The sequence below is a fragment of the Scyliorhinus torazame genome, chromosome 16, assembly GCF_047496885.1.
Source record: "Scyliorhinus torazame isolate Kashiwa2021f chromosome 16, sScyTor2.1, whole genome shotgun sequence".
Classification (NCBI taxonomy): domain Eukaryota; kingdom Metazoa; phylum Chordata; class Chondrichthyes; order Carcharhiniformes; family Scyliorhinidae; genus Scyliorhinus; species Scyliorhinus torazame.
This window is the reverse complement of record NC_092722.1, coordinates 44,886,970-44,914,416: the sequence shown is the minus strand read 5'-3', so window position 1 is coordinate 44,914,416 and position 27,447 is coordinate 44,886,970. Positions and strand designations below refer to the sequence as shown.

General features: G+C 52.3%; 1 protein-coding gene across 2 annotated transcripts in view; it reads left to right on the top strand.

Moving 5' to 3' along the window:
* Positions 1–27,447, top strand: part of LOC140392789 (zinc finger protein 362-like) — a 142,801-nt gene that overhangs the window by 73,123 nt on the left and 42,231 nt on the right. The window contains exons 2-3 of one of the 2 annotated variants that reach the window (XM_072478427.1): positions 1,326–1,395; positions 4,232–4,472. In XM_072478427.1, the coding sequence (XP_072334528.1) occupies positions 1,333–1,395; positions 4,232–4,472 (304 nt within the window). In that variant the 5' untranslated portion in view covers positions 1,326–1,332. Of the gene's footprint in view, positions 1–1,325; positions 1,396–4,231; positions 4,485–27,447 lie in introns of both variants that reach the window. The other variant, XM_072478426.1, reaches the window with a different exon arrangement.

Sequence of the window (27,447 nt, the reverse complement as noted above, 5' to 3'; positions counted from 1 at the left end):
GAATTCAGAATGTCCAATTCCCCGAACTGCACGTCTTTCGGGACTTGTGGGAGGAAACCGGAGCACCCGGAGGAAACCCACGTAGACACGGGGAGAATGTGCAGATTCCGCACAGATAGTGACCCAAGCCGCAAATCGAACCTGGGACCCTGATGCTGTGAAGCAAAAGTGCTAACTACTGTGCTACCGTGCCACCCATAAAAAAGTAATCACCGAGTTATCCTTTACAAACCTGCACCTCATAACCCAACAGCCACATGTTTCAGTCTGTGGCTATTTACCAGGGCATATCTTAATGAAATCAAACATAATGGATACACAATTAAAATTCAAGGGTTTTGAGGTCCTGTGATAGAACGAGATAGTAGATGGGGACGGTGTGATGATTAGTTTGAATGCAGCGAAAGGGGACAGAACGAATAGGACAGGTCTCGAATTTGAGAGGAATGAAAGAGGAAAGTCCAGAGGAGTGTCATGATATTCAGGTAAACATCATGGTACAAACATACATACACACTGATGGACAGATCAACGGACCAATCAACACACTCAAAACCACAGCCAATCACAGGCAAGAGCATACACACTACAAAACAGGGAACACGACACTTCCGGCTCATTCGAGCAGGAGACAGCTCAGGGCACAGAGCTCATAGCAAGCCACTCAGACATCCACCATGTGCTGAGTGCCACTCCAAGATAGTGTTAGGAATAGGTCCACAGATTCAAGGGTTATGATCGAACCTCAGTAACCAGCTTACCACTGTAAATATATGTTCGTAATAGAACTGAGTTGTACCATTCGCAACCGTGTTGGTTCGTCTGTGTAGCAGATCACCCAACACATCAAGGAGAAAATACTCTTTAATGCGATGAGAATGCAGAGAGGGGACGGAAGGAGTAAGACCTGGGCGGGATTTTTTAACCCTTCCTGTCGGTTGTGATCTTCCGGTCCCACCGAAGGTGACCCCTCCCACGGGTTCCACGGTGATGCGGATGGCAAGCGACACAATTGACTTTGGCGGGACAGGAAGATTCCACCGCTTCGCCGCTGGAAAACCGGTAAGGAATGGTGGGATAATAATGGAAAGAGAGAGGGAGAGAGAGCGAAGCATTTCTCATCAGGCATCAAACTCTTTCTGGTGTGTTGTGCAGGGACAGGCTCAAGGGGCTGTCTGGCCTTTTCCTGCTCCTAAGTTTGCAAATGCTTCCCAGATTCAGGAGCAACATTCCAGTCTTGGACAGAGTTAGCTTTTTAGGGAGTTGAGGGGGTGGGGGGCTCGCCACATAACTACTCTAACTTGACACATTTGTTGCTTTTCCAGAGTTGCCATGGCCGAGCCACGATTCAACAATCCGTATTTCTGGCCTCCACCACCCACGATGTCAAGCCAGGTACGAGTGAATATGCAGACCGTTTAAAGAATGTAACAGCATCAGGCACTGGAGTACACGTCGACATTTGGAGTTTGCAGTACTTTTATATCTGAGGGAGAAACAGGACAAGGGAATGTACACCAATATCTCTCTAGTAAATGCTGTTGCATTTTGTTATTGCTGGTTTCTTTACAGTGTTTAAAATGGGCCATCCATTATTTCCCAGCATAGACTGGCGAGGGGGGTGGGGTGTGGAGAGGACCTGTGCTCTCCACAGCAGTAACACTGCCTGTCCATCCATGGACGCTGGGTACAAATCTAGCCCAGGCTGAAGGGACCAGAGTCTCCTCTGTGCAAGTGGTAAGACAAAAGGTACAGTTTTGCTCCCGGTCCCTTTAGGGTCAAGTGTACCATTTGTTGAGCAAGAAAACACTTTACCAATGGCCCCCTGTAATGGTACATTAAGAGATTCAGCTCACGGGTATCTCCGTCCACATGGGTAAGGCCCAGAAGAGCACAGCATGTGCCACCCAACTAATGTAAACCACCCAATAAATGCCACAGGGTGGGTGGTCACAGAAGTAACAGAAAGAGTGAGATGGAAGGCTCATTTCTGGTCACGTGGTCAACTTTGTTGGCAGAAGCCATAATGTTATCACCTTCCTATTGGTGGGGCTGGAGAGGATCATGGGGCAAGGACACACCCCAGAGGGAAAAGCAAAACACAAAAGCCACTTGCTTCATTTCATTAAAACAGCTGAGAGACGTGAAGTTCTTGCGTTCCGTGGAATATTACCTCCCAGCTGTGGAATTCCGACAAACCCAGATCTGAATGACGTTTGCTGCCAAATGTGGTGTTGTGATTGAAGGAGGCAAAGAAAACCAAATATCTTGCATTTCCACAGCAACTTTCATGACCTCAGGGCGACACGACGCACTTCTCCACCTGTGGTGCCGCTGTCCCCTGTGACTGACTCAGCAAATGCACCTTGTGCTGAGTCACGATGACTGCCGGTGCTGTCTGTGTTGAGTTTGGTGTTTCTGGCTGGGACAATCATTCAGATGCTGCAAAAGACCTGCAGTGCCCCTGGGCTAGGAGAGGTAGGGGTGGGGCGGTGAATCACTCTGAGTACTTACTTGCATTTGTATCACCTCCATACAGTGCATGTCAGGCCTTAGGATTGGGGTTAGGGTGGGCATCAGATGTGATAACGCCCACTGACAGCCATCTTGGCAACGTTCCCCCTCTTGGAGGGGGGTGGGGGTGGGTGTCACATGGCAGCATGCGCAAGGACCCATAGGGTGGTGGTTACCCAATGACCTGCATCTCGCGACGACTCAGAACCTCCAGGATAGGCAGGGAGAAGGAACGGGAGTCTGAACTTTGACCTGAGGGCAACGCACTTAGCTGCAGGGGAAGGCGGCAATGTTTCTGGACAGGCAACCCACAGACCCAGACTAATGCTACTGAGAAATGGGTTCAAATTCCACCACGGCGGATGATGAAATCCAAATTTAATTACCAAATAAATCTGGGGGTGGCATGGTGGTGCAGTGGTTAGTGTCATAATGTACACCAATATGTCATGGTGCAGACGCACACTGATGGACACACAGTGGGACCAATCAACATACACAACACCACAGCCAATCACCAGTGACAGTACACGCACTATAAAGACAGGGGGCATCAGAGTTCCCGTGGATTCGAGTAGCAGCTAGCTAGGAGCACAGAGTTCACAGCCTGCAACACAGACATTCACCATGTGCTGAGTGCATCAACTGGTTAGGACAAGGCAAAGATCTTTAGTTAAAGCTGGTATCGTATTTACCCACAGTTCAAGTATGTTTAAATAGTTAACCTTTTAATAAAATAGTGTTGCACTACTTCAAGTGTTGGTGACCTGTGTGTGATCCAGAACACCCAACACATCAGTTAGCACTGCTGCATTACTGCCGAGGACCCGGGTTCAATCCCGGCCCCGGGTCACTGTCTGCAGTTTGCACATTCTCCCCGTGTCTGCGTGGGTCTCACCCCTGCACCCCAAAGATGTGCAGGGTAGGTGGATTGGCCACACAAAATTGCCGCTTAATTAGAAAAAAATAATTGGGTACTTTTTGAATTTATTTTCAAAACAAATCTGGAACAAAATGCCACACTCATGAATAAAGATCATGAAACCACTGGTTTGCTGTTAAAAACCCATCTGGGTCACGGATGTCCTTTAGGAAATTAAATCAGTCCTTCTAATCTAGTCCGACCTACATGTGGCAGCAATGTGGTTAACTGGCCTAGCAAGCCAGACAAATGGCAAATAGGGATGGGGAATAAATGCTGGCCTTGCCAACAATAGTTGAATATAAAAAAAACTGGTATCAACCCCACAGCATTGACACCGGTCATTCTACTGGGGTAGACTGTGCTTGGAAGCACAGCTTTATGATCCCAGTAAACCTGTTTAGTTGTTGATCATCATAGAATCATAGAATTTACAGTGCAGAAGGAGGCCATTTGGTCCATCGAGTCTATGCCGGCTCTTGGAAAGAGCACCCACTTAAGACCACACCTCCACCCCATCTCCATAACCCAGTAACCCCACCTAACCTAAGGGCAATTTATCATGGCCAATCCACCTGACCTGCACATATCTGGACTGTGGAAGGAAACCGGAGCACCCGGAGGAAACCCCCGCAGACACGGGGAGAACGTGCAAACTCCACACAGACAGTGACCCAACGGGGAATCAAACCTGGGACCCTGGAGCTGTGAAGCAACTGTGCTAACCGCTGTGCTACCGTGCCGCCCAGTTGTTAATGTTCTGTTGTCTTATTTCTTCGCCCCCCTCCCCCGCAGCTTGATAACCTGATGCTGATAAACAAGATCAAGGAGCAGCTGATGGCAGAGAAGATCCGCCCACCACACATGACCCCGTCGTCTGTGCAATCCCAGCAGCCTTTGCTGCTGCCGTCGACCTCGCAGAGCGGCCAGTCGCCCTTGTCCATCCTGAAGCCTCAGCAGCTGTCGGAGATCCACGCGCAGGTTTCTCAGCCGGACGTGGCCCTCCATGCCAGACCTGCTACCAGTTCTGTAACAGGTATTTTGAACTGTAAGGACATTTTTTTTTTCTCACACTCTATTTACTTGTGAATGTTAATTTATATCTGAACCTGTTTCCTCAGGAGGCGAAGTGGTGCTTTGAAGTCGCACCACACACATCTGGTTTCAATCGTGTCACTGTAGCATTTGGTAAATGGGGGCCAGACACTTGCTTAGAGGAAGGTTTAAAACTATAGGGGCATTGATCATATTAAAGTTGTGCCATTTCCCGCTCTCAGTATGGTGCAACCCTCTTGCTAATCTGGGGAGGGGCAAGGAGGAAGGGACGTGGTGGATCCAGCTCAAGTTAACATCGCCCCGCCTCTCGATCCATGAAAGAGGCCTCCAGGCAAGTGAAGAGTGCCAACTCTGATGACAGGGAGGAGCCACTAATGGACCCTCAGGCCTCAATAGAAGTACCACCGAAATAAGGAACTGAAAGAGAAATAGCTGAAAACACTCAGTAGGTCAGTTTTGCTTGCTACGGAAGTTTTCCACATGTGGCTGACGCCCAAAATGATCATTCTCTATGTGCGAAAGCTTGAGTGTGAGTGCCGGTAAGCTGTTCGAACCCTGCAGCTACCCCTTGTGTGATGGCCAGATGACAGGTGCCCTGCAGGTGTCATTGGAAAGGGGTCAGGAACGTGAATTCAGGCTCTCACCAGCTTAGGGAATGCCGTTGCTGTTGCCTGCAGCTACTCCTCGCAGGAGATCTGCTGTCACGGTATGTCACACTCGTCTATTTTGCGCCATCCTTGCAGGTAGCTCATCCGCAGCCATTCTGTGATGCCCGTCATCCAACTACGCCTAGGCCGACCCCTCTTTGTGCTGCCCTCCACTGTACCTTCTCAAAAAGATCGCTGTAGTTTTTCAGTTCCGATCTAATGACTGGATGTCACTTTTTAGAGTTATTTTTGTTCTTGCAATTTCGAGCACCTCTTCATTGGGCTTATGGCCTCTCTATGGAATTTCTAGCAGACGTCGTAGCACCTACATTTCAACGGCCTCTATTTTCTACCTCAGATCTTCATTTATTGTCCAGGTTTCTGAGACTTACAGGAAAGTAGATGGAATGTAACATCTTAACAATTCTTTCCTTGTTACTAGCTTGAGTTTTCATGTTGGTAACACTCTTTCCATCTTCATAAAATTACTCCTGACTACTCCATCCCTCTAATTTCAGCATCGTATCTACCAACTCCTGTTATCATTTGTCCTAAAAAGACAAACTAATCTACTTGTTCCAGTGTAACACCATTCACTTCAATCTTCACTCTAGTTTCTTTCAATATATTCGTTCTAACTCCCGTCACTTTTGTCTTTTTGGTGTTCATACTCAATCCATACTCGAAACTTCCAGATTTATCTGGTCCACGAGATTTTGTAGGGCTTCTTCTGATTCTGCAAGCAGTGCTGTGTCGTCAGCATAACGCAAGTTTATCATGTTTCTGCCTCCAGTTATTACTCCTGGAAGCACACTCAATTCTCTGAATATTTGTTCTGTGCACAGATTGAATAATGTTTGCGACAGTACACAGCCTTGTTGTACTCCTCTCTTCATTTGAAACATGTCTGTCTTCTAATCTGAAGCTCGCTATTTGAGCCCAGTGTAGGCTCTGGATGAATCTCACATCTTTACTGTCAATGTCACGTTTCAGCAGCACGTCTATTTGTGTTTGGTGATAAGCACAATCAAGCATTTTTTCTTGGTCTATTCTTGTTTACTTTTTAGATATTTAGTGGATATTGTTTTCAGGTTAAATATTCCCTCTCTCGTTTATACCCCAGGACTAAATCCAGACAACCGTCCACCAATTTCTGCTACAAAAGTGTTCTTCTTTTTCTTTTCAAAACCAATTCAATGAGATGACTCATTAATCTTATAGTTCCAAATTGATTGCACTCCATTGCTTTAGCCTTACTCGGTAACTTAACGAATAATGAACATCTCAAGTCATTTGGAATGTGTCCATTGCTGTATATTTGATCACAAATGTCTGTTATCACTTCTAATTCTGCTTCTCCAAGGCTCTTTAGATTTTCTGTTGCTACTTCATCTATGCCTGGAGCTTTTTCTGTGCTCAATAATTTCAAAGCATTCTTTACCTCTGATCTCATAATGTTTGATTCTTCATTTGCCTCCATATCTTGAGGGCTCCCTCGATTTGGATTATCATACAGTTCACATATATACTCTGTCCATCGTTTTGCTACTGCTTCCCTTTCAAACAACATTTATTTGTCTTTTATGCAACCACCATCTGTCGGTATCCCTTTCCAACTATTTGTCAAAGATTTGGGGCGGGATTTACCGGCATCCCTGCCATTGTCAATGGGATTTCCCGGTGACAGCACTCCTCATTGCCGAGAAACCCGTGCGCCGGCGTGGGAATAGAATTTCCCATTGGCATGAACAGCTGGTAAATCCCACCCTTCGCCTTCTGGTGCACAACTCCCATTTTGTGACTTGTTTCCAGCTCCAATACTTCAACACAGATCTCGTTAAACCATTTATTTCTCTTTCGCCAGTCTATCCATTCTTCATTTTCTTTTCAACTTCATCATGCTGAGGTATGTTTTTTTTCTTTCCTTCTTTGCCAGGATATCACCTGTCATCCACTCCTTGTCTTTTTCTTTTCTGGTTTGGTAATATTTCCTTTGTACCATGTTGTAAATTCTCTTTCATATTTTTCCATTTGTCTTTCTATTTCTGGTTCTGAGGCCTCTGCATGTTCTGTTTCCTTAGTCCTGGGACATTTAAATTTAAGAGTGAATGTCCCTCTGATGTTCTCATCCTTCAACATGTCATGGTCTAAAAAGTGACATCTTTTTCATTTTTGATATTTTCAGTTTCACCTTTCTTTTTTCAACAATGAGGAAATGGTCTGAATTTATATCGGGGTACAGATGGATGTTCTTTATCCAAAATGCTGTTTTAACATCACATAATCTATTTGATTTCGTTACACAACGCCTGGGTTCCACCACGTGTATATTCTTCTTTTATGACTCTTGAAGGTGTTTGTCACCGTCAGATCACTTTCTTGACAAAATTGTACCAGTCTCCCTCCTTTTTCATTTCTCAATCTAAAGCCATATTGACCGACATACGGTCCTGATGTTCCTTTAATTATTTTAGCATTTAAGCCACCCATTACAATTACCACATCACTTGATTTGATCATAACACTTCAGGATGTCACCATAAAATGCTTCTATTTCCTGCTCACTGTGACCTTGTGTCAGGGCATAAGCTTGTATGACACCCGGATCAAAAGGCTTTCCTCCATTCTTAATCATCTCTTGTCTCTTTTGTTTATTCAAATTCTTGCTGCATTCCTATGCTTCTCTTCATTTCCATGAAGAAACACCACATGATTCTTCATTTCTATCTGGCCAGATTCTAACCAACTTGCTTCTACAAGTCCTAGTAAGTCATTATAGTATCTATCCATTATCTGTAAGCAATTATCATGCTTTCCTGTCTGATATAAAGTTCTTATGCTCCATGCGCTTTTTATTGTAATATGCCTTTAAGGGATGGCAGCATGACATCACTAGAAAGGAAGTGTGCCATGCAATTCAGTTTAATTTATATTTTACGCTCCTCTTTTCAAGAAGGTATCTCTTCTATTGAGTGTGACGAGCTCTGAAGCTGACCTTGCTTATGAGTTTCGGTCAACTTTGTCATAACTTTTTTGGTTACTTAGTTGGGCAAGGGCTTCTCCCATTTCCAATCACTACTTCAACAGGACGTCTTCTGTACCTCCTGTTTTTCACTATGGCTAAATATGGGGCTTATGCCGTGTGAGGACCCAGTCTCTTCACACGTTACTGGCCACATTGACTTACTGAGCGTCATGATTGTGCCCTTGGATGTGTCAAAGACCTTGCTGGTCTCCACCTTCTGAGCCATTGTCCTACCAACGTGCAGGAATCTACTGCCTCTTCTGCCGTTCCCAGTCGTCACGCGCATGTGGTCTGATGCCGCCACACCACACCAGCCAATGGGCCCCTCACTTTGCACGACAGCCCAGTCACACCTCAGGGTATGGCCACTGGTGTGCACAACCAGCAACTTAGAGTCATCAGTGAGACTTGGGGCACCGGTTTCCCCTTGTGACATGAGTATGCAATGACGAAGGGGATCAAGGGTACTAGCCCTCCCAGACATCCGCCATAGGAGTGCGAAGAAAGACAAATCTTTATAGCATTTTTGTGGCATAAAGCATACAACAAGCATTTTTGAAGCGTCATCACTGTTGTAATGCAGAAAGCTCATGTCCAAAGATGTGCAGGTTAGGAGGACTGACCCTGATGAGTGCACGGGGTTACAGGGATAGGGAGGGAGACTGCTCTTTTGGTGGGTCGGTGCAGACTCGATGGGCCGAATGGCCTCTTTCTGCACTGCAGGAATTCTATGATCAACAACCAATGTGCGAACAGCAAGCTCCCACAAGTAGCAGTGGAATAAATGGCCAGGTCATCGGTTTTAGTGAATGGTGGGTGAGTGACAAGTATTAACCAAGACAAATTCACCTTCTCTCCTTTCAAATAAAGCCACCGGACTTTTTTAAAATCCCCCTGTGAGGATACTGGGGCCTTGATTTAAAATGTCATTTATAATGAGAGCTCCTCTGACAGTGGAACCGTCCCTCAGTACTACACTGGAAGTTAATCTAGCTTATGTGCCCGAGTGCGAGACTTGAACCCACCACCTTCTGGCTCAGAGGCGAGAGTTCTACACAGTGAGCTATAGCATCCATCTCCATGTTTGGTAATGAAAGCCTCAATTAAAATTCCTCCAATGAGTTTTGGTCTCTCTATTTGAGGAAGGATTTACTTGCATTGGAGGCACTCGAGTGAAGGTTCACCATATTGGTCCCTGGGGTGAGAGGGTCGGTCCATGACGAACAGTTGAGTAAATTGGGTCTATATTGGAGATTGGACAAGTGACAGGCGGTCTCATTGAAGCATACAGGGGAGATGGTGGTGTGTGAGACGGTAGTGTGGTGGTATTGTCACTGGACCAGAAACCCAGGGTAATGCTCTGGGGACCTGGGTTCAAATCCAGCCACTGCAGATGGTGAAATTTGAATTCAATAAAAATCTGGAATTAAAAGTCTAATGATGACCATGAAACCATTGTCGATTGTTGTAAAAACTCATCTGGTTCACTAGTGACCTTGAGGGAAGGAAATCTGCCGTCCTTACCTGGTCTGGCCTACATGTGACTCCAGACCCGCAGCAATGTAGTTGACTCTTAACTGCCCGCTCAAGGGCAATTCGGGATGGGCAATAAATGCTGTCACAACCTGCGATGCCCAAGAACGAAGATTTTAAAAAAAAAATTAGAATCCCCGCAGTGTAGAAGGAGGCCATTCGCCCCATCAGTCTGCACCGGCCCTCTGGAAGAGTCCTGTAACCCCGTGCATTAATCATGGCCAATCCACCTAACCTGCACCTCTTTGGGCATGAAAGGGGCTTGGCAGGGTGAACATTGGGAGGTTGTGCCCCCTGGCTGGGCAATCTAGAACCCAGGGCCACAGACTCAGAATTTGAGGCTGATCATTTAGGACTGAAATAAGGACAATTCTCTTCACTCAAAAGGTTATGAACCTTCTGAATTCCCTACCCCAGACTGTTGTGACCGCTGCATCTTGGAATATATTTAAGTCTGAGGCAGGCGGATTGTTTGGCCTTTCGGAGAACCAAGGGATATGGGGATTGGAGGAAGGGATGTGGGGTGAGGAGGAATGCAGACCTGAAGGCAAAGGTCAGACATGGTCAGTTTAAACGGCAGAACAGGCTCGATGGACTCTATGGTCTGTCCTTTTCCGATTTCTTATGACCTTTTCTTGGCCTCAAAGCTTTAATAGAGGACTTTCCTTGATGCTTTGGATGCTGGGATAGCTCTACCTCCATAGCTGCAACTTGCCCCCCCTGACATTTCAGTGAGAGAAATCAAGCGAGATGTACACAGCGACCTCACAGCCCAGTGGGCAATAAGGAGAGAATGTGAATGCTCCGTTTGTGTCTAAAAATAAAGTCCCTGAGGTCTGTTTTGCCTTTAAATCCATTTGCGGGACATGGGCGGAACTGGCCAGGACAACAGTTGTTGCCCATCCCTAATTGCCCTTTGAGAAGGTGGTGGGCTGCCTTCTTGAATCGCTGTTGTCCCTCAGGTGCAGAAACACCCACAGTGCTGTTAGGGAGGGAGTGCCAGGATTTTGACCGGTTCAATGCTGGCATATAACTGGGAGGATGAAAGTCTGGTAATCACTGAAAGTATGGATGTGTCTGCCACCCATTGATACCAAAGTCAGAAATATGTCACTTGGCCCATGGCTGCTCCTAGTTGACAAGGGCTGTCAAATGGAATATAGGTTTGTTTTGTTGTGTAGCTGCAGTAGATTGTTCCAAACACCAGGTGGCTCTGTCAGTCAAGGGTAAAGAGAAAATCCTGTGCACAATCGAGTCAACAGCAGGAAGGAGAACAGAACATGTTTCAGGCTTGGGTCCTTCGTCAGAATTGTTCGTCAGTTGGACATATCATAGAACAGAACATAGAACCTCATCAGTCCAGAAGGAGGCCATTTGGCTCATTGAGTCATGAACCGACCCTTTGAAAGAGCACCCTTTCATAGCTCCACTCCCCCGCCCTATCCTCGTAACTCTGTAACCCCACCTAACCTGCACATCTTTGGACAATAAAGTGGCAATTCTTTAGCATGGCCAATCCACCTCACCTGCACGTCTTTGGACTGTGAGAGGAAATCGGAGCACCCGGAGGACACCCACGCAGACAGAATGTGCAAATTCCTCACCGATAGTCACCCAAGGCCGGAATTGAACCTGGGTCCCTGGCGCTGTGACAGCAGCAGTGCTAACCACATCATTAATGATACTCCAGAACACCCTGCTCGGTGTCCAAATTGGCCATCGTTACACATACTTTCTTTTTCCCAGTGACCAATCTTCATGCGCTGGCTTACTAAGTCATACAGGTCTGACTACGATGGTCAAGCTGACCCCTGGCATGTGCTGAATTGGACCATTTCTGCTGTGGCGGCAGTAAGCATCCCAGCCTCAAGGGAGCAAAGGTCAGCCAAAGTCCAGTGCTCCCATTCACTATTCAGTGAGCCTGTCAGGCAGTGCCTGTGGACACTGGGCTCAGCCACTTCCCGGACCCGCTTGGATATCTTGTGACCATTGGCAAACCAGCCGATGAAAGACCCAAAAACACAAAGAAAAAGGGCTGGAAAAACACTGCAGGTCTGGCGGTATCTGGCGGAACAAGGAAGCAACTAACGTTTCGAGTGGAATATGACTCCAGTTAGTGAAGGGTACTCTGAAGGAAACGCGTTCCGATTCTCGTTTCACACCTAGTGGTTACACTAAGGTAGACTTTTGTCTGTTTCCATAGCTAGTTATTCTTGGAACAGGTCGCTGGACTGTCGCCAGGGGCTTATAGCTTGAGGGGCACCACTCCACGTCCAGCATGACTGACCAGGAATCTCTCCCGCTCTTACCGCCAGCTATTGGCGTGTTTGGAAGGATTTTGCAGGCTTTCGCACTCCACCTGATTGACTGGCGTTATGCATGCACCATTCTTGGCCATCAGGTCCCAGGGTGGCACTCGAACCCTGAGCTTCTCAATGCAGGAATTCAGCAGATCAGCAACACGGTCCCAAAATTCACTCTTCTCCGGGAACAGAAGCATCTTCAGACATCGTGTTTTGATCCGGCCCTCGAACAAGTTAACTTCGAAACAAGCTGTCTGAATCGCCACAGCCTATTTCCTTCACTATCTCAGAAACCTCGCCGCCTCAGTCAACGCCTCAGTAACATGTCAGCTCTTTTGGGAATGAGAATGATTTCATCTTAGGGATTCATACCATAGAATCCCTACAGTGCAGAAGGAGACCATTTGGCCCATTGAGTCTACACTGACCCTCTGAAAGAGCACCCTACCTAGGCCCAATCCTCCATCCTATCCCAGTGACCCCACCTAACCTGGGAGATACTAAGGGGCAATATAGCATGGCCTGTTTAGCACACTGGGCTAAATCGCTGGCTTTGAAAGCAGACCAAGGCAGGCCAGCAGCACGGTTCAATTCCCCTACCAGCCTCCCCGAACAGGCGCCGGAATGTGGCGACTAGGGGCTTTTCACAGTAACTTCATTGAAGCCTACTTGTGACAATAAGCGATTTTCATTTCATTTCATTTCAATTCACATCTTTGGACTGTGGGAGGACACGGGAGAAAGTGCAAACACCACACAGACAGTTGCCCAAGGCCAGACTTGACCCTGGGTCCCCGGCGCCATGAAGCAGTGTGCCACCATGCCGCCCCACCATGCGGCTCTTTCCCAAGCCTCACGTTCATGGGTCTGGAGAGGAGAGTAAGCAATATTAAAGTCAGACATTTCTGCTGTGGTATCGAGCCTGAGGAGTGTTCTGATGAGGAGGGTACCATCCCTGCCTCAGAGTCAGAAGCTGTGGGTTTGAGTCCAAGCCCAGGATCTGATGACCACAGAAAGTGGGCAGCACGGTGACACAGTGGTTAGCATTGCTGCCTCATGGCGCCGAGATCCCAGGTTCGATCCCGGCTCTGGGCCACTGTCCGCGTGGAGTTTGTACATTCTCCCCGTGTCTGCGTGGGTTTCGCCCCCACAACCCAAAGATGTGCAGGGTAGGTGGATTGGCCACGCTCAATTGCCCCTTAATTGTAAAAAATGAATTGGGTACTCTAAATTTATTTTTAAAAAGATAATGTGAGATAATACTCACCCAGGCTGAGTATCAACTTGCAAATGCTGCCGACACGTCAGAGGCAGCAAACACGGGAGAGAATCCTGGTCACCCCACAAACACACACCGTACCCACAACCCACACACACACATACCCCACCCACACATGCACACCGTACCCACAACCCACACACACAACCCACACACACACCCTACACACCCCAGACACACACACACCCACCCACAACCCCCTCCCACACACACACCCCACACACACACCCCACACACAACCCACACACACCCCGCAAATCCCCCCCACACACCCCCACACACACACCCGCACCAACACACACCCCTCACACCCCCACACACACACCCGCACCAACACACCCCCCACACACCCCCACACACACCCCACACACACACACCCCACACACACACATCACCCACACACACCCCACACAAACACACCCCACCCACACACACCCCACACATCCCACACATACACACCACCCATACACATCACCCCACACACACCCTACACACCCCACACATCCCACACATACACACCACCCATACACACCACCCCACACACACCCTACACACCCCACACATCCCACACATACACACCACCCATACACACCACCCCACCCACTCACACACCACACATCCCCACACCCCTCCCCCCACACCTCACCCCCCCCACACCCCCCCCCCACACACCCCACACCCCCCCCCCCCACACCCCCACACACACACACACCCCACCCCCCCACACACCCCCCACACACCCCACACACACCCCCCACACACACCACACATCCCCACACACACACCCACACACACACCCACGCATCCCCACCACCCCACACACACCCCCCCCACACCCCCCCCCACACACACACGCACACACCCCACACCACACACACACGCACACACCCCACACACACACCCCACACCCCACACACACCCCACCCCCCCACGCACCCCACACACACCCCACACACACACCCCACCCCCCCACACACCCCACACACACCCCCCCCCCACACACCCCACACACACACACCCCACACACACACCCCACACACACACCCCACACACCCCACACACACACCCCACACACACACACACACCACACATCCTCACACACAATCCCACCCCCACACCCACGCACCCCCACAACCCCCCCCCACATACACACACACACACACACACTCACACCCCACACACCCCCCCCCACACACACACACACACACACACACACCCCCAACAAACACATCCACACACACCCCACACACACACACACCCCACACACACCCCCCCCCACACACACCACACATCCCCACACAACCCCCCACACACACACCCACACCCCCCCACCACCCCACATACACACACACCCCACACACACACACACACCCCACACACACACACCCCACACACACCCACACACCCCCACCACCCCACACACTTACACCCACCCCCCCCACACCCACACACACACACACCCACACACACACCCACACACACATACACCCCACACACACACACGCACACATCCCACACACACACACGCACAAACCCCCCACACACACACGCACACATCCCACACACACACACCCCACACACACACCCCACACTCACACCCCCCCCCACACACACACACACACTACCCCACCCCCCCCCACACACACACTCCCCCCCCCCACACACACACCCCACAATCCCCCCACACACACACCCCACACACACACACCCAACACATATACACCCCCCACACACACCCACACCCCCCCACCCCACACACAACCCCCCCACAGACACACCCACACACACACACCCCACACACACACACACCACACACACACCCCCCACACCCCCCACACCCCCCCACCCCACACACAACCCCCCCACACACACACCCACACACACACACCCCACACACACACACCCCATACACACATCCCCCCCCACACCCCCCCCCACACACAAACCCCACCCACACACCCCATACACAAACACACACACACCCCACACACAAACACACACACACCCCACACACAAACACCCACCCACACACAATCCCACACACGCACACCACACACACACCCCACATACCACACATACACCCCCCACACCTCCACACACGCACCCCACAGACCCCCCCCACTCCCCCCACACACACCCCACCCCCACACAACCCACACACCCCACCCCCACACAACCCACACACCCCACCCAGACACACACACACACCCAAAAAGGCCCCCCCACACATACCCACACACACGCACACCCCGCACACACACACCCCACACACAAACACCCCCCCACACACACACCACACACACACACCCCACTCACACCCCGCACACACAAGCACACACCCCACACACCCACACACCCACCCCCCCCCACACACACACACCACACACCCCAACCCCCCCCCACACCCCCTACAACCCCCCCACACACACACGCCCACATACTCCCCCCACCCACCCCAACCCGCCACTCACACACCACACACCCACACACACAAACAGCCCCCCACACCCCACAGGCCACCCACACACATCCCACACAGCCCCCACACACACCCACCCACACACACCACCCACACACACCACCCACACACACCCACCCACACAACCCCCCCCAACACACGCACCCACACACACACCCACACACACACTTCACACACATCCCACACACACCCCACACACACCCCACACACACACCCTACACACACCCCACACACACACCCCACACACGCACACCACACACGCACACCACACACGCACACCCCCCCACACACACACACACCCCACACACACACTCCCCCACACCCCCCACCCCACCCCCACACAGACACACCCCACACACACCCACACTCCCCCCCACACACACACCCCACTATCCCCCCACACACACGCCCCACACAGACACACACAACACATATACACCCCACACACACACACCCACACACACACCCCACACACACACACCACACACACCCCCACCCCACACACAACCCCCCCCACACACACACCCACACACACACACCCCACAAACACACACACCCCACACACACCCCACACACACACACACACCACACACCCCACCCACACACACACACCCCACACACACACACACACCACACACACACACCCCCACACACACACCCCACCCACACACCCCATGCACACACACCCCACTCACACTCACCCCCCCACACACACACCCCCCACCCCCCCACACACACACCCCACACACACACCCCACACACACACCCCACACACACACCCCACACACACACCCCACACCCCCCACACACACCCCACACACACACCACACACACACCCCACACACACTCCCCCCACCCCCACACACAACCCACACACCCCACACACACACACAATACACACCATACACACACACATATGCACAACACACGCACCACACATGCACCGCACATACACACACTATACATACACACACCATAAATACACGCACATCACTCAAACATACACATTCACATAAACCACGCACACACCAGACACACACACCACACCCACCCACACGCACACCACATACACACACATACACACCACACACATAAACAGCACATGCACAAACATACACATACATACACATACCACACACACCACAGACTCATACACCACACACATCACACATATACAAATACACAACACACACCACAAACATGCATACACTCACCACACAAACACCCACACATACGCACCACACACATCACACGTGCCTCGCCATACACACCACACACACACCACACACTCACACACACTCACACTCGCCCCACACACACACATGCCACACTATACACGCGCACACACACACATGCCATACACATATGCACCACCCACAAACATCCACACAGACGCACTCACGAACGTACCACAAACACATACACACACCAACACACACATGCACCAACAGCACATACACACATTACACTCACCACACATGCCACACTGTGCACATGCACATACACACACAATAGACATACACACATTCACACACACCACAGGTACACCACACAGACACACACACACTCAGATACACACACAAACACACTCTAAACACACATTCATCGTATGAGCATGCATACACACATGCATACACACACCACACAAACACCCATACACATGCACAGCACACACGACACATAAACACACACACCACACTCACACCACTCATCACACACACATCGCATACACCACACACACAGCCACTCACACACACACATTACACCAAACAAGCCACACTCACACATCACACGCACGCATACCACACACGCACCACAGGCACACTACACACACCACTCACACATACACACGGGCATTCACACTCACAGACACTCACATAGACACACGCACAGGCATTCACACACATATGGGAGATGGGACCTTCAAACGTTCTTGATTTGGAGCAGTCCAGTCAATGGATTAACAACAGTTTAACTGGAGTTCCCCCTATCATGTGAAGGCACCAGCCCCCTGGGCTCAGTAATTCCTCCCAGCTGTTGTCATCAATGTTCACCATTTAAATAAATATGTTGATTGAAAAAGTACAATAAAGTGAAGCGTTGAAGTTATTTTTAGATGGTCATTGATGGAGAAAATAGTTTTTTCTAAACTAAATCATGGTATTTTCCCACGTAAACTTCTTAAATATGTTTATTTATAAACAATGGATAGGCTTGAAGTAGAAAAATACACTGGATTAGCGTAATTCGAAATTAGGTTAAAATTACGCAGTGTATATGTAGTACTTCACATAATCACCTTATCGGGGTCTTCCTCTCTTTCTCTTCCCCTTTTGTCTTTCTCACCCTCTTTCACCCCCCCCCCCCAATCCCTTCTTGTCTCTCCGTTCCGGTATCCCCTCCATTGACTCATTTTCCTCTCCACATTTTTCTCTGCATTCCCTCGTGTCCCCCTTTTACGAATGTTGCTCCATTTCCCCATTTTCCCTTTCCCTCCCATTTCCCTTGCCCTTCTCTAATCTTTCACTTCTTATTCTCATTCTCTTCCTCTTTTTCACTTTTTTCGGGTAACTCTGTTCTCCCTGTCCCTCCAATCCCAGTGTCCCGCAATCTCCCTGTCCCTGGGGGAGAGACAGGGAGATTGGGGAGAGATCTCTCCCCAATCTCTCTGGCTCCCCCAATCTCCCTCTCTCCCCCCCAATCTCCCTGACTCTCCCCCAATCTCCCTGTCTCTCCCCCAATCTCCCTGTCTCTCCCCCAATCTTAGTGCCTCTCCCCCAATCTCCCTGTCTCTCCCCCAATCTCCCTGTCTCTCCCCCAATCTCCCTGTCTCTCCCCCAATCTCCCTGTCTCTCCCCCAATCTCCCTGTCTCTCCTCCAATCTCTGTCTTTCCCCCAGTCTCTCTGTCTCTCCCCCAATCTCCCTGTCTCTCCCACAATCTATCTCCCAGTCTCCTCTTCACCTGATTGCTCTGTTCTCCCAATCTCTCTGTCTCTCCCCCAATCTCCCTCTCACCCCCAATCTCCTTGTCTCTCGCCCAATCTCCCTGTCTCTCCCCCAATCTCTCTGTCTCTCTCCCAATCTCCCTGTCTCTCACCCAATCTTCCTGTCTCCCCAATCTCCCTGCCTCTCCCCCAATCTCCATGTCTCTCCCCCAATCTCTCTGTCTCCCCCAATCTCTCTGTCTCTCCCCCAATCTCGCTGTCTCCCCCAATCTCCCTGTCTCTCCCCCAATCTCCCTGTGTCTCCCCCAATCTCCCTGTCTCTCCCCCAATCTCCCTGTGTCTCCCCCAATCTCCCTGCCCCTACCCCAGTCTCTCTGTCTCACCCCCAATCTCTCTGTCTCCCCCAATCTCTCTGTCTTCCCCAATCTCCCTGTCTCTCCCCCAATCTCCCTGTCTCTCTCACAATCTCCCTGTCTCCCCCCAATCTCCCTGTCACCCCCAATCTCCCTGTATCTCCCCCAATCTCCCTGTCACTCCCCCAATCTCCCTGTCTCCCCCCAATCTCTCTATCTCTCCCCTATCTCTCTGTCTCCCCAATCTCCCTGTCTCTCCCCCCAATCCCCCTGACTCTCCCCCAATCTCCCTGACTCCCCCCCAATCTCCCTGACTCCCCCCCCAATCTCCCTGTCTCAGACCAATCTCTCTGTATCTCCCCCAATCTCTCTGTCTCTCCCCCAATCTCTCTGTCTCTCCCCAATCTCTCTGTCTCCCCCAATCTCCCTGTCTCACCCCCAATCTTAGTGTCTCTCCCCCAATCTTAGTGCCTCCCCCCCAATCTCCCTGTCTCTCCCCCAATCTCCCTGTCTCTCCCCCAATCTCCCTGTCTCTCCTCCAATCTCGCTGTCTCTCCCCCAATCTCTGTCTTTCCCCCAATCTCTCTGTCTCGCTCCCAATCTCCCTGTCTCTCCCCCAATCTCACTGTCTCTCCCACAATCTCCGTGTCACGCCCAGAATCTCTCTGTCACCCCCACAATCGCCCTGTCTCTCCCCCAATCTCCCTCTCTCTCCCCCAATCTCCCTGTCTCTCCCCCATTCTCTGTCTTTCCCCCAATCTCTCTGTCTCGCTCCCAATCTCCCTGTCTCTCCCCCAATCTCCCTGTCTCTCCCCCAATCTCCCTGTCACTCCCACAATCTCCCTGTCACCCCCAATCTCTCTGTCTCTCCCACAATCTCCCACTCTTTCCCCCAATCTCCCTGTGACCCCAATCTCTCTCTCTCCCCCAATCTCCCTGACTCTCACTCCCAATCTCCCTGTCTCTCCCCCAATCTCCCTGTCTCTCCCCCAATCTCCGTGTCTCTCCCCCAATCTCCCTGTCTCTCCCCCAATCTCCCTGTCTCTCCCCCAATCTCTCTGTCTCTCCCCCAATCTCTCTGTCCCCCTCCCAATCTCCCTGTCTCCCCAAAACCCCCTCTCTCCCCCAATCTCCCTCTCTCCCCCAATCTCCCTCCCCCAATCTCCCAGTCTCTCCCCCAATCCACCTGACTCACCCCCAATCTCCCTGCCTCCCCCAATCTCCCTGTCTCTCGCCCAATCTCCCTGTCTCCTCCAATCTCCCTGTCTCTCCCCCAATCTCTCTGTCTCACTCCCAATCTCCGTCTCCCCCAAACTTCCTCTCTCCCCCAATCTCCCTCTCTCCCCCAATCTCCCTCCCCCAATCTCCCTGTCTCTCCCCAATCTACCTGTCTCTCGCCCAATCTCCCTGTCTCCCCCAATCTCCCTGTCTCTCAGTGCCAATCTCCCTGTCTCCCCCAATCTCTCTGTCTCACTCCCAATCTCTCTGTCTCGCCCCCAATCTCTCTGTCTCTCCCCCAATCTCCCTGACTCTCCCCCAATCTCCCTGTCTCCACCCAATCTCCCTGTCTCTCCGCAATCTCTCTGTCTCTCCCCCAATCTCTCTGTCTCCCCCAATCTTTCTGTCTCCCCCAATCTCCCTGTCTCTCCCACAATCTCCCTGACTCTCACTCCCAATCTCCCTGTCTCTCCCAATCTCCCTGTCTCCCCAATTTCTGTCTCCCCCAATCTCTCTGTCTCCCCCAATCTCTGTCTCCCCCAATCTCCTTGTCTCTCCCCCAATCTCCCTGTCTCTCCCCCAATCTCCCTGTCTCTCCCCCAATCTCCCTCCCCCAATCTCCCTGTCTCTCCCACAATCCTACTGACTCTCCCCCAATCTCCCTGTCTCCTCCCAATCTCCCTGTCTCCTCCCAATCTCCCTGTCTCTCCCCCAATCTCCCTGTCTCCCCCAATCTCACTGTGTCTCGCCCAATCTCCCTGTCTCCCCCAATCTCCCTGTCTCTCCCCCAATCCCCCTGTCTCTCCGCCAATCTCTCTGTCTCACTCCCAATCTCCCTGTCTCCCCCAAACTCCCTCTCTCCCCCAATCTCCCTCTCTCCCCCAATCTCCCTCCCCCATCTCCCTGTCTCTCCCAATCTCTATCTCTCCTGCCAATCTCCTCCCCCCCCATCTCCCTGTCTCTCCCGCCATTATCCCTGTCTCCCCCAATCTCCCTGTCTCTTCCCCAATCTCTGTCTCTTCCCCAATCTCTGTCTCTTCCCCAATCTCTGTCTCTCCCCCAATCTCTGTCTCTCCCCCAATCTCTGTCTCTCCCCCAATCTCTCTGTCTCTCCCCACTCTCCTTGTCTGCCCTAATCTCCCTCTCTCTCCCCCACTCTCCCTGTCTCTCCCCCAATCTTCCTGTCTGCCCTAATCTCTCTGTCTCTCTCCCAATCTCCCTGCCTCTCCCACAATCTCTCTATCTCTCCCCCAATCTCCCTGTCTCTCCCCCAATCTCCCTGTCTCTCCCCCAATCTCCCTGTCTCTCCCCCAATCTCCCTGTCTCTCCCCCAATCTCCCTGTCTCTCCCCCAATCTTCCTGTCTCTCCCCCAATCTCCTTGCCTTTCCCCCAATCTCTCTATCTCTCCCACAATCTCCCTGTCTTTCCCCCAATCTCCCTCTCTCCCCCAAACTCCCTCTCTCCCCCAATCTCCCTCTCTCCCCCAATCTCCCTCCCCAATCTCCCTGTGTCCCCCCAATCTCCCTGTCTCTCCACCAATCTCCCTGTCTCTCCACCAATCTCCCTGTCTCCCCCCAATCTCCCTGTCTCTCCCCCAATCTCCCTGTCTCTCCCCCAATCTCCCTCTCTCCCCCCAATCTCTCTGTCTCCCCCCCCCAATCTCTCTGTCTCCACCCCCCCAATCTCCCTGTCTCTCCCCCAATCTCCCTGTCTCTCCCCCAATCTCCCTGTCGCTCCCCAATCTCTCTCTCTCCCCCCCAATCTCTCTGTCTTTCCCCCAATCTCCCTGTCTCTCCCCCAATCTCCCTGTCTCTTCCCCCAATGTAACTGTCTCTCTCCGAATCTCCCTGTCTCTCCCCCAATCTCCCTGTCTCTCCCCCAATCTCCCTGTCTCTCCCCCAATCTCCCTGTCTCTCCCACAATCTCCCTGTCTCTCCCCCAATCTCCCTGTCTCCCCCAATCTCCATCTCTCCTGCCAATCTCCTCCTCCCCCCCCCCCCCCATGTCCCTGTCTCTCCCGCCATTATCCCTGTCTCCCCTAATCTCCCTGTCTCTCCCCATCAATCTCCCTGTTTCTCCCGCCAATCTCCGTTTCTTCCCAAACTCCCTGGCTCCCCTAATCTCCCTGTCTCCCCATCAATCTCCCTGTCTCTCCCGTCAATCTCCGTCTCTTCCCAATCTCCCTGTCTCCCCTAATCTCCCTGTCTCCCCTAATCTCCCGATCTCCCAATCAATCTCCCCGTCTCCCCTAACCTCCCTGTCTCTCCCCTAACCTCCCTGTCTCTCCCCCAATCTCCCTGTCTCTCCCCAATCTCCCTGCCTCGCTGTCTTTCACCCAATCTCTCTGTCTCACTCCCAATCTCCCTGTCTCCCCCAATCTCCCTGTCTCCCCCAATCTCCCTGTCTCTCCCCCAATCTCCCTGTCTCTCCCCTAATCTCCCTGTCTCTCCCCCAATCTCTCTGTCTCTCCCCCAATCTCCCTGTCTCTTCCCCAATCTCCCTGTCTCACTCCCAATCTCCTTGTCTCACTCCCAATCTCCCTGTCTCTCGCCCAATCTCCCCCCCCAATCTCCCTGTCTCTCCCCCAATCTCCCTCTCACCCCAATCTCCTTGTCTCTCGCCCAATCTCCCTGTCTCTCCCCCAATCTCTCTGTCTCTCCCCCAATCTCCCTGTCTCTCACCCAATGTTCCTGTCTCCCCAATCTCCGTGTCTCTCCCCCAATCTCCCTGTCTCTCCTCCAACCTCCCTGTCTCTCCCCCAACCTCCCTGTCTCTCCCCCAATCTCTCTGTCTCCCCCAATCTCTCTGTCTTTCCCCCAATCTCGCTGTCTCCCCCAATCTCCCTGTCTCTCCCCCAATCTCCCTGTCTCTCCCCCAATCTCCCTGTCTCTCCCCCAATCTCCCTGTGTCTCCGGCAATCTCCCTGCCCCTACCCCAGTCTCTCTGTCTCACCCCCAAACTCTCTGTCTACCCCAAACTCTCTGTCTTCCCCAATCTCCCTGTCTCTCCCCCAATCTCCCTGTCTCTCTCACAATCTCCCTCACTCCCCCCCAATCTCCCTGACTCCCCCCCAATCTCTCTGTCTCTCCCCCAATCTCTCTGTCTCTCCCCCAATCTCTCTGTCTCTCCCCAATCTCTCTGTCTCCACCAATCTCCCTGTCTCCTCCCCAATGTCCCTGTCTCTCCCCCAATCTCCCTGTCTCACCCCCAATCTTAGTGTCTCTCCCCCAATCTTAGTGCCTCTCCCCCAATCTCCCTGTCTCTCCCCCAATCTCCCTGTCTCTCCCCCAATCTCCCTGTCTCTCCTCCAATCTCCCTGTCTCTCCCCCAATCTCTGTCTTTCCCCCAATCTCTCTGTCTCGCTCCCAATCTCCCTGTCTCTCCCCCAATCTCACTGTCTCTCCAACAATCTCCCTGTCACGCCCAGAATCTCTCTGTCACCCCCACAATCGCCCTGTCTCTCCCCCAATCTCCCTCTCTCTCCCCCAATCTCCCTGTCACCCCCAATCTCTCTGTCTCTCCCACAATCTCCCACTCTTTCCCCCAATCTCCCTGTGACCCCAATCTCTCTCTCTCCCCCAATCTCCCTGACTCTCACTCCCAATCTCCCTGTCTCTCCCCCAATCTCCCTGTCTCTCCCCCAATCTCCCTGTCTCTCCCCCAATCTCCCTGTCTCTCCCCCAATCTCCCTGTGTCTCCGGCAATCTCCCTGCCCCTACCCCAGTCTCTCTGTCTCACCCCCAATCTCTCTGTCTACCCCAAACTCTCTGTCTTCCCCAATCTCCCTGTCTCTCCCCCAATCTCCCTGTCTCTCTCACAATCTCCCTCACTCCCCCCCAATCTCCCTGACTCCCCCCCAATCTCTCTGTCTCTCCCCCAATCTCTCTGTCTCTCCCCCAATCTCTCTGTCTCTCCCCAATCTCTCTGTCTCCCCCAATCTCCCTGTCTCCTCCCCAATGTCCCTGTCTCTCCCCCAATCTCCCTGTCTCACCCCCAATCTTAGTGTCTCTCCCCCAATCTTAGTGCCTCTCCCCCAATCTCCCTGTCTCTCCCCCAATCTCCCTGTCTCTCCCCCAATCTCCCTGTCTCTCCTCCAATCTCCCTGTCTCTCCCCCAATCTCTGTCTTTCCCCCAATCTCTCTGTCTCGCTCCCAATCTCCCTGTCTCTCCCCCAATCTCACTGTCTCTCCCACAATCTCCCTGTCACGCCCAGAATCTCTCTGTCACCCCCACAATCGCCCTGTCTCTCCCCCAATCTCCCTCTCTCTCCCCCAATCTCCCTGTCACCCCCAATCTCTCTGTCTCTCCCACAATCTCCCACTCTTTCCCCCAATCTCCCTGTGACCCCAATCTCTCTCTCTCCCCCAATCTCCCTGACTCTCACTCCCAATCTCCCTGTCTCTCCCCCAATCTCCCTGTCTCTCCCCCAATCTCCCTGTCTCTCCCCCAATCTCCCTGTCTCTCCCCCAATCTCTCTGTCTCTCCCCCAATCTCTCTGTCTCACTCCCAATCTCCCTGTCTCCCCAAAACTCCCTCTCTCCCCAATCTCCCTCTCTCCCCCAATCTCCCTCTCCCAATCTCCCAGTCTCTCCCCCAATCCACCTGACTCACCCCCAATCTCCCTGCCTCCCCCCAATCTCCCTGTCTCTCCCCCAATCTCCCTGTCTCCCCCAATCTCCCTGTCTCTCGCCCAATCTCCCTGTCTCCCCCAATGTCCCTGTCTCTCCCCCAATCTCTCTGTCTCACTCCCAATCTCCGTCTCCCCCAAACTTCCTCTCTCCCCCAATCTCCCTCTCTCCCCCAATCTCCCTGTCTCTCCCCAATCTACCTGTCTCTCGCCCAATCTCCCTGTCTCCCCCAAACTCCCTGTCTCTCAGTGCCAATCTCCCTGTCTCCCCCAATCTCTCTGTCTCACTCCCAATCTCTCTGTCTCGCCCCCAATCTCTCTGTCTCTCCCCCAATCTCCCTGACTCTCCCCCAATCTCCCTGACTCTCCCCCAATCTCCCTGTCTCCACCCAATCTCCCTGTCTCTCCGCAATCTCTCTGTCTCTCCCCCAATCTCTCTGTCTCCCCCAATCTTTCTGTCTCCCCCAATCTCCCTGTCTCTCCCACAATCTCCCTGACTCTCACTCCAAATCTCCCTGTCTCTCCCAATCTCCCTGTCTCCCCAATTTCTCTGTCTCCCCCAATCTTCCTGTCTCTCCCCCAATCTCCCTGTCTCTCCCCCAATCTCCCTCCCCAATCTCCCTGTCTCTCCCACAATCCTACTGACTCTCCCCCAATCTCCCTGTCTCCCCCCAATCTCCCTGTCTCTCCCCCAATCTCCCTGTCTCCCCCCAATCTCCCTGAGTCTCGCCCAATCTCCCTGTCTCCCCCAATCTCCCTGTCTCTCCCCCAATCCCCCGTCTCTCCGCCAATCTCTCTGTCTCACTCCCAATCTCCCTGTCTCCCCCAAACTCCCTCTCTCCCCCAATCTCCCTCTCTCCCCCAATCTCCCTCCCCCATCTCCCTGTCTCTCCCAATCTCTATCTCTCCTGCCAATCTCCTCCCCCCCCCATCTCCCTGTATCTCCCACCATTATCCCTGTCTTCCCCAATCTCCCTGTCTCTTCCCCAATCTCTGTCTCTCCCCCAATCTCCGTCTCTCCCCCAATCTCTCTGTCTCTCCCCCAATCTCCTTGTCTGCCCTAATCTCCCTCTCTCTCCCCCACTCTCCCTGTCTCTCCCCCAATCTTCCTGTCTGCCTTAGTCTCTCTGTCTCTCTCCTAATCTCCCTGCCTCTCCCACAATCTCTCTATCTCTCCCCCAATCTCCCAGTCTCTCCCCCAATCCACCTGACTCACCCCCAATCTCCCTGCCTCCCCCCAATCTCCCTGTCTCTCCCCCAATCTCCCTGTCTCCCCCAATCTCCCTGTCTCTCGCCCAATCTCCCTGTCTCCCCCAATCTCCCTGTCTCTCCCCCAATCTCTCTGTCTCACTCCCAATCTCCGTCTCCCCCAAACTTCCTCTCTCCCCCAATCTCCCTCTCTCCCCCAATCTCCCTGTCTCTCCCCAATCTACCTGTCTCTCGCCCAATCTCCCTGTCTCCCCCAAACTCCCTGTTTCTCAGTGCCAATCTCCCTGTCTCCCCCAATCTCTCTGTCTCACTCCCAATCTCTCTGTCTCGCCCCCAATCTCTCTGTCTCTCCCCCAATCTCCCTGACTCTCCCCCAATCTCCCTGACTCTCCCCCAATCTCCCTGACTCTCCCCCAATCTCCCTGTCTCCACCCAATCTCCCTGTCTCTCCGCAATCTCTCTGTCTCTCCCCCAATCTCTCTGTCTCCCCCAATCTTTCTGTCTCCCCCAATCTCCCTGTCTCTCCCACAATCTCCCTGACTCTCACTCCCAATCTCCCTGTCTCTCCCAATCTCCCTGTCTCCCCAATTTCTCTGTCTCCCCCAATCTTCCTGTCTCTCCCCCAATCTCCCTGTCTCTCCCCCAATCTCCCTGTCTCTCCCCCAATCTCCCTGTCTCCCCCCAATCTCCCTTTCTCTCCCCCAATCTCCCTGTCTTTCCCCCAATCTCCCTGTCTCCCCCAAACTCCCTCTCTCCCCCAACCTCCCTCCCTCCCCAATCTCCCTGTCTCCCCACAATCTCCCTGTCTCTCCACCAATCTCCCTGTCTCCCCCCAATCTCCCTGTCTCTCCCCCAATCTCCTTGTCTCTCCCCCAATCTCCCTGTCTCCCTCAATCTCCCTGTATCCCCCCAATCTCTCTGTCTCCCCCCCCCAATCTCTCTGTCTCCCCCCCCCCAATCTCCCTGTCTCTCCCCCAATCTCCCTGTCTCTCCCCCAATCTCCCTGTCGCTCACCAATCTCACTCTCTCTCCCCCAATCTCTCTGTCTTTCCCCCAATCTCCCCGTCTCTCCCCCAATCTCCCTGTCTCTTCCCCCAATCTAACTGTCTCTCTCCGAATCTCCCTGTCTCTCCCCCAATCTCCCTGTCTCTCCCCCAATCTCCCTGTCTCTCCCACAATCTCCCTGTCTCTCCCCCAATCTCCCTGTCTCCCCCAATCTCTCTCTCTCCTGCCAATCTCCCCCCCCCCCATCTCCCTGTCTCTCCCGCCAATCTCCCTGTCTCCCCCAATCTCCCTGTCTCTCCCCCAATCTCCCTGCCTCTCCCCCAATCTCCC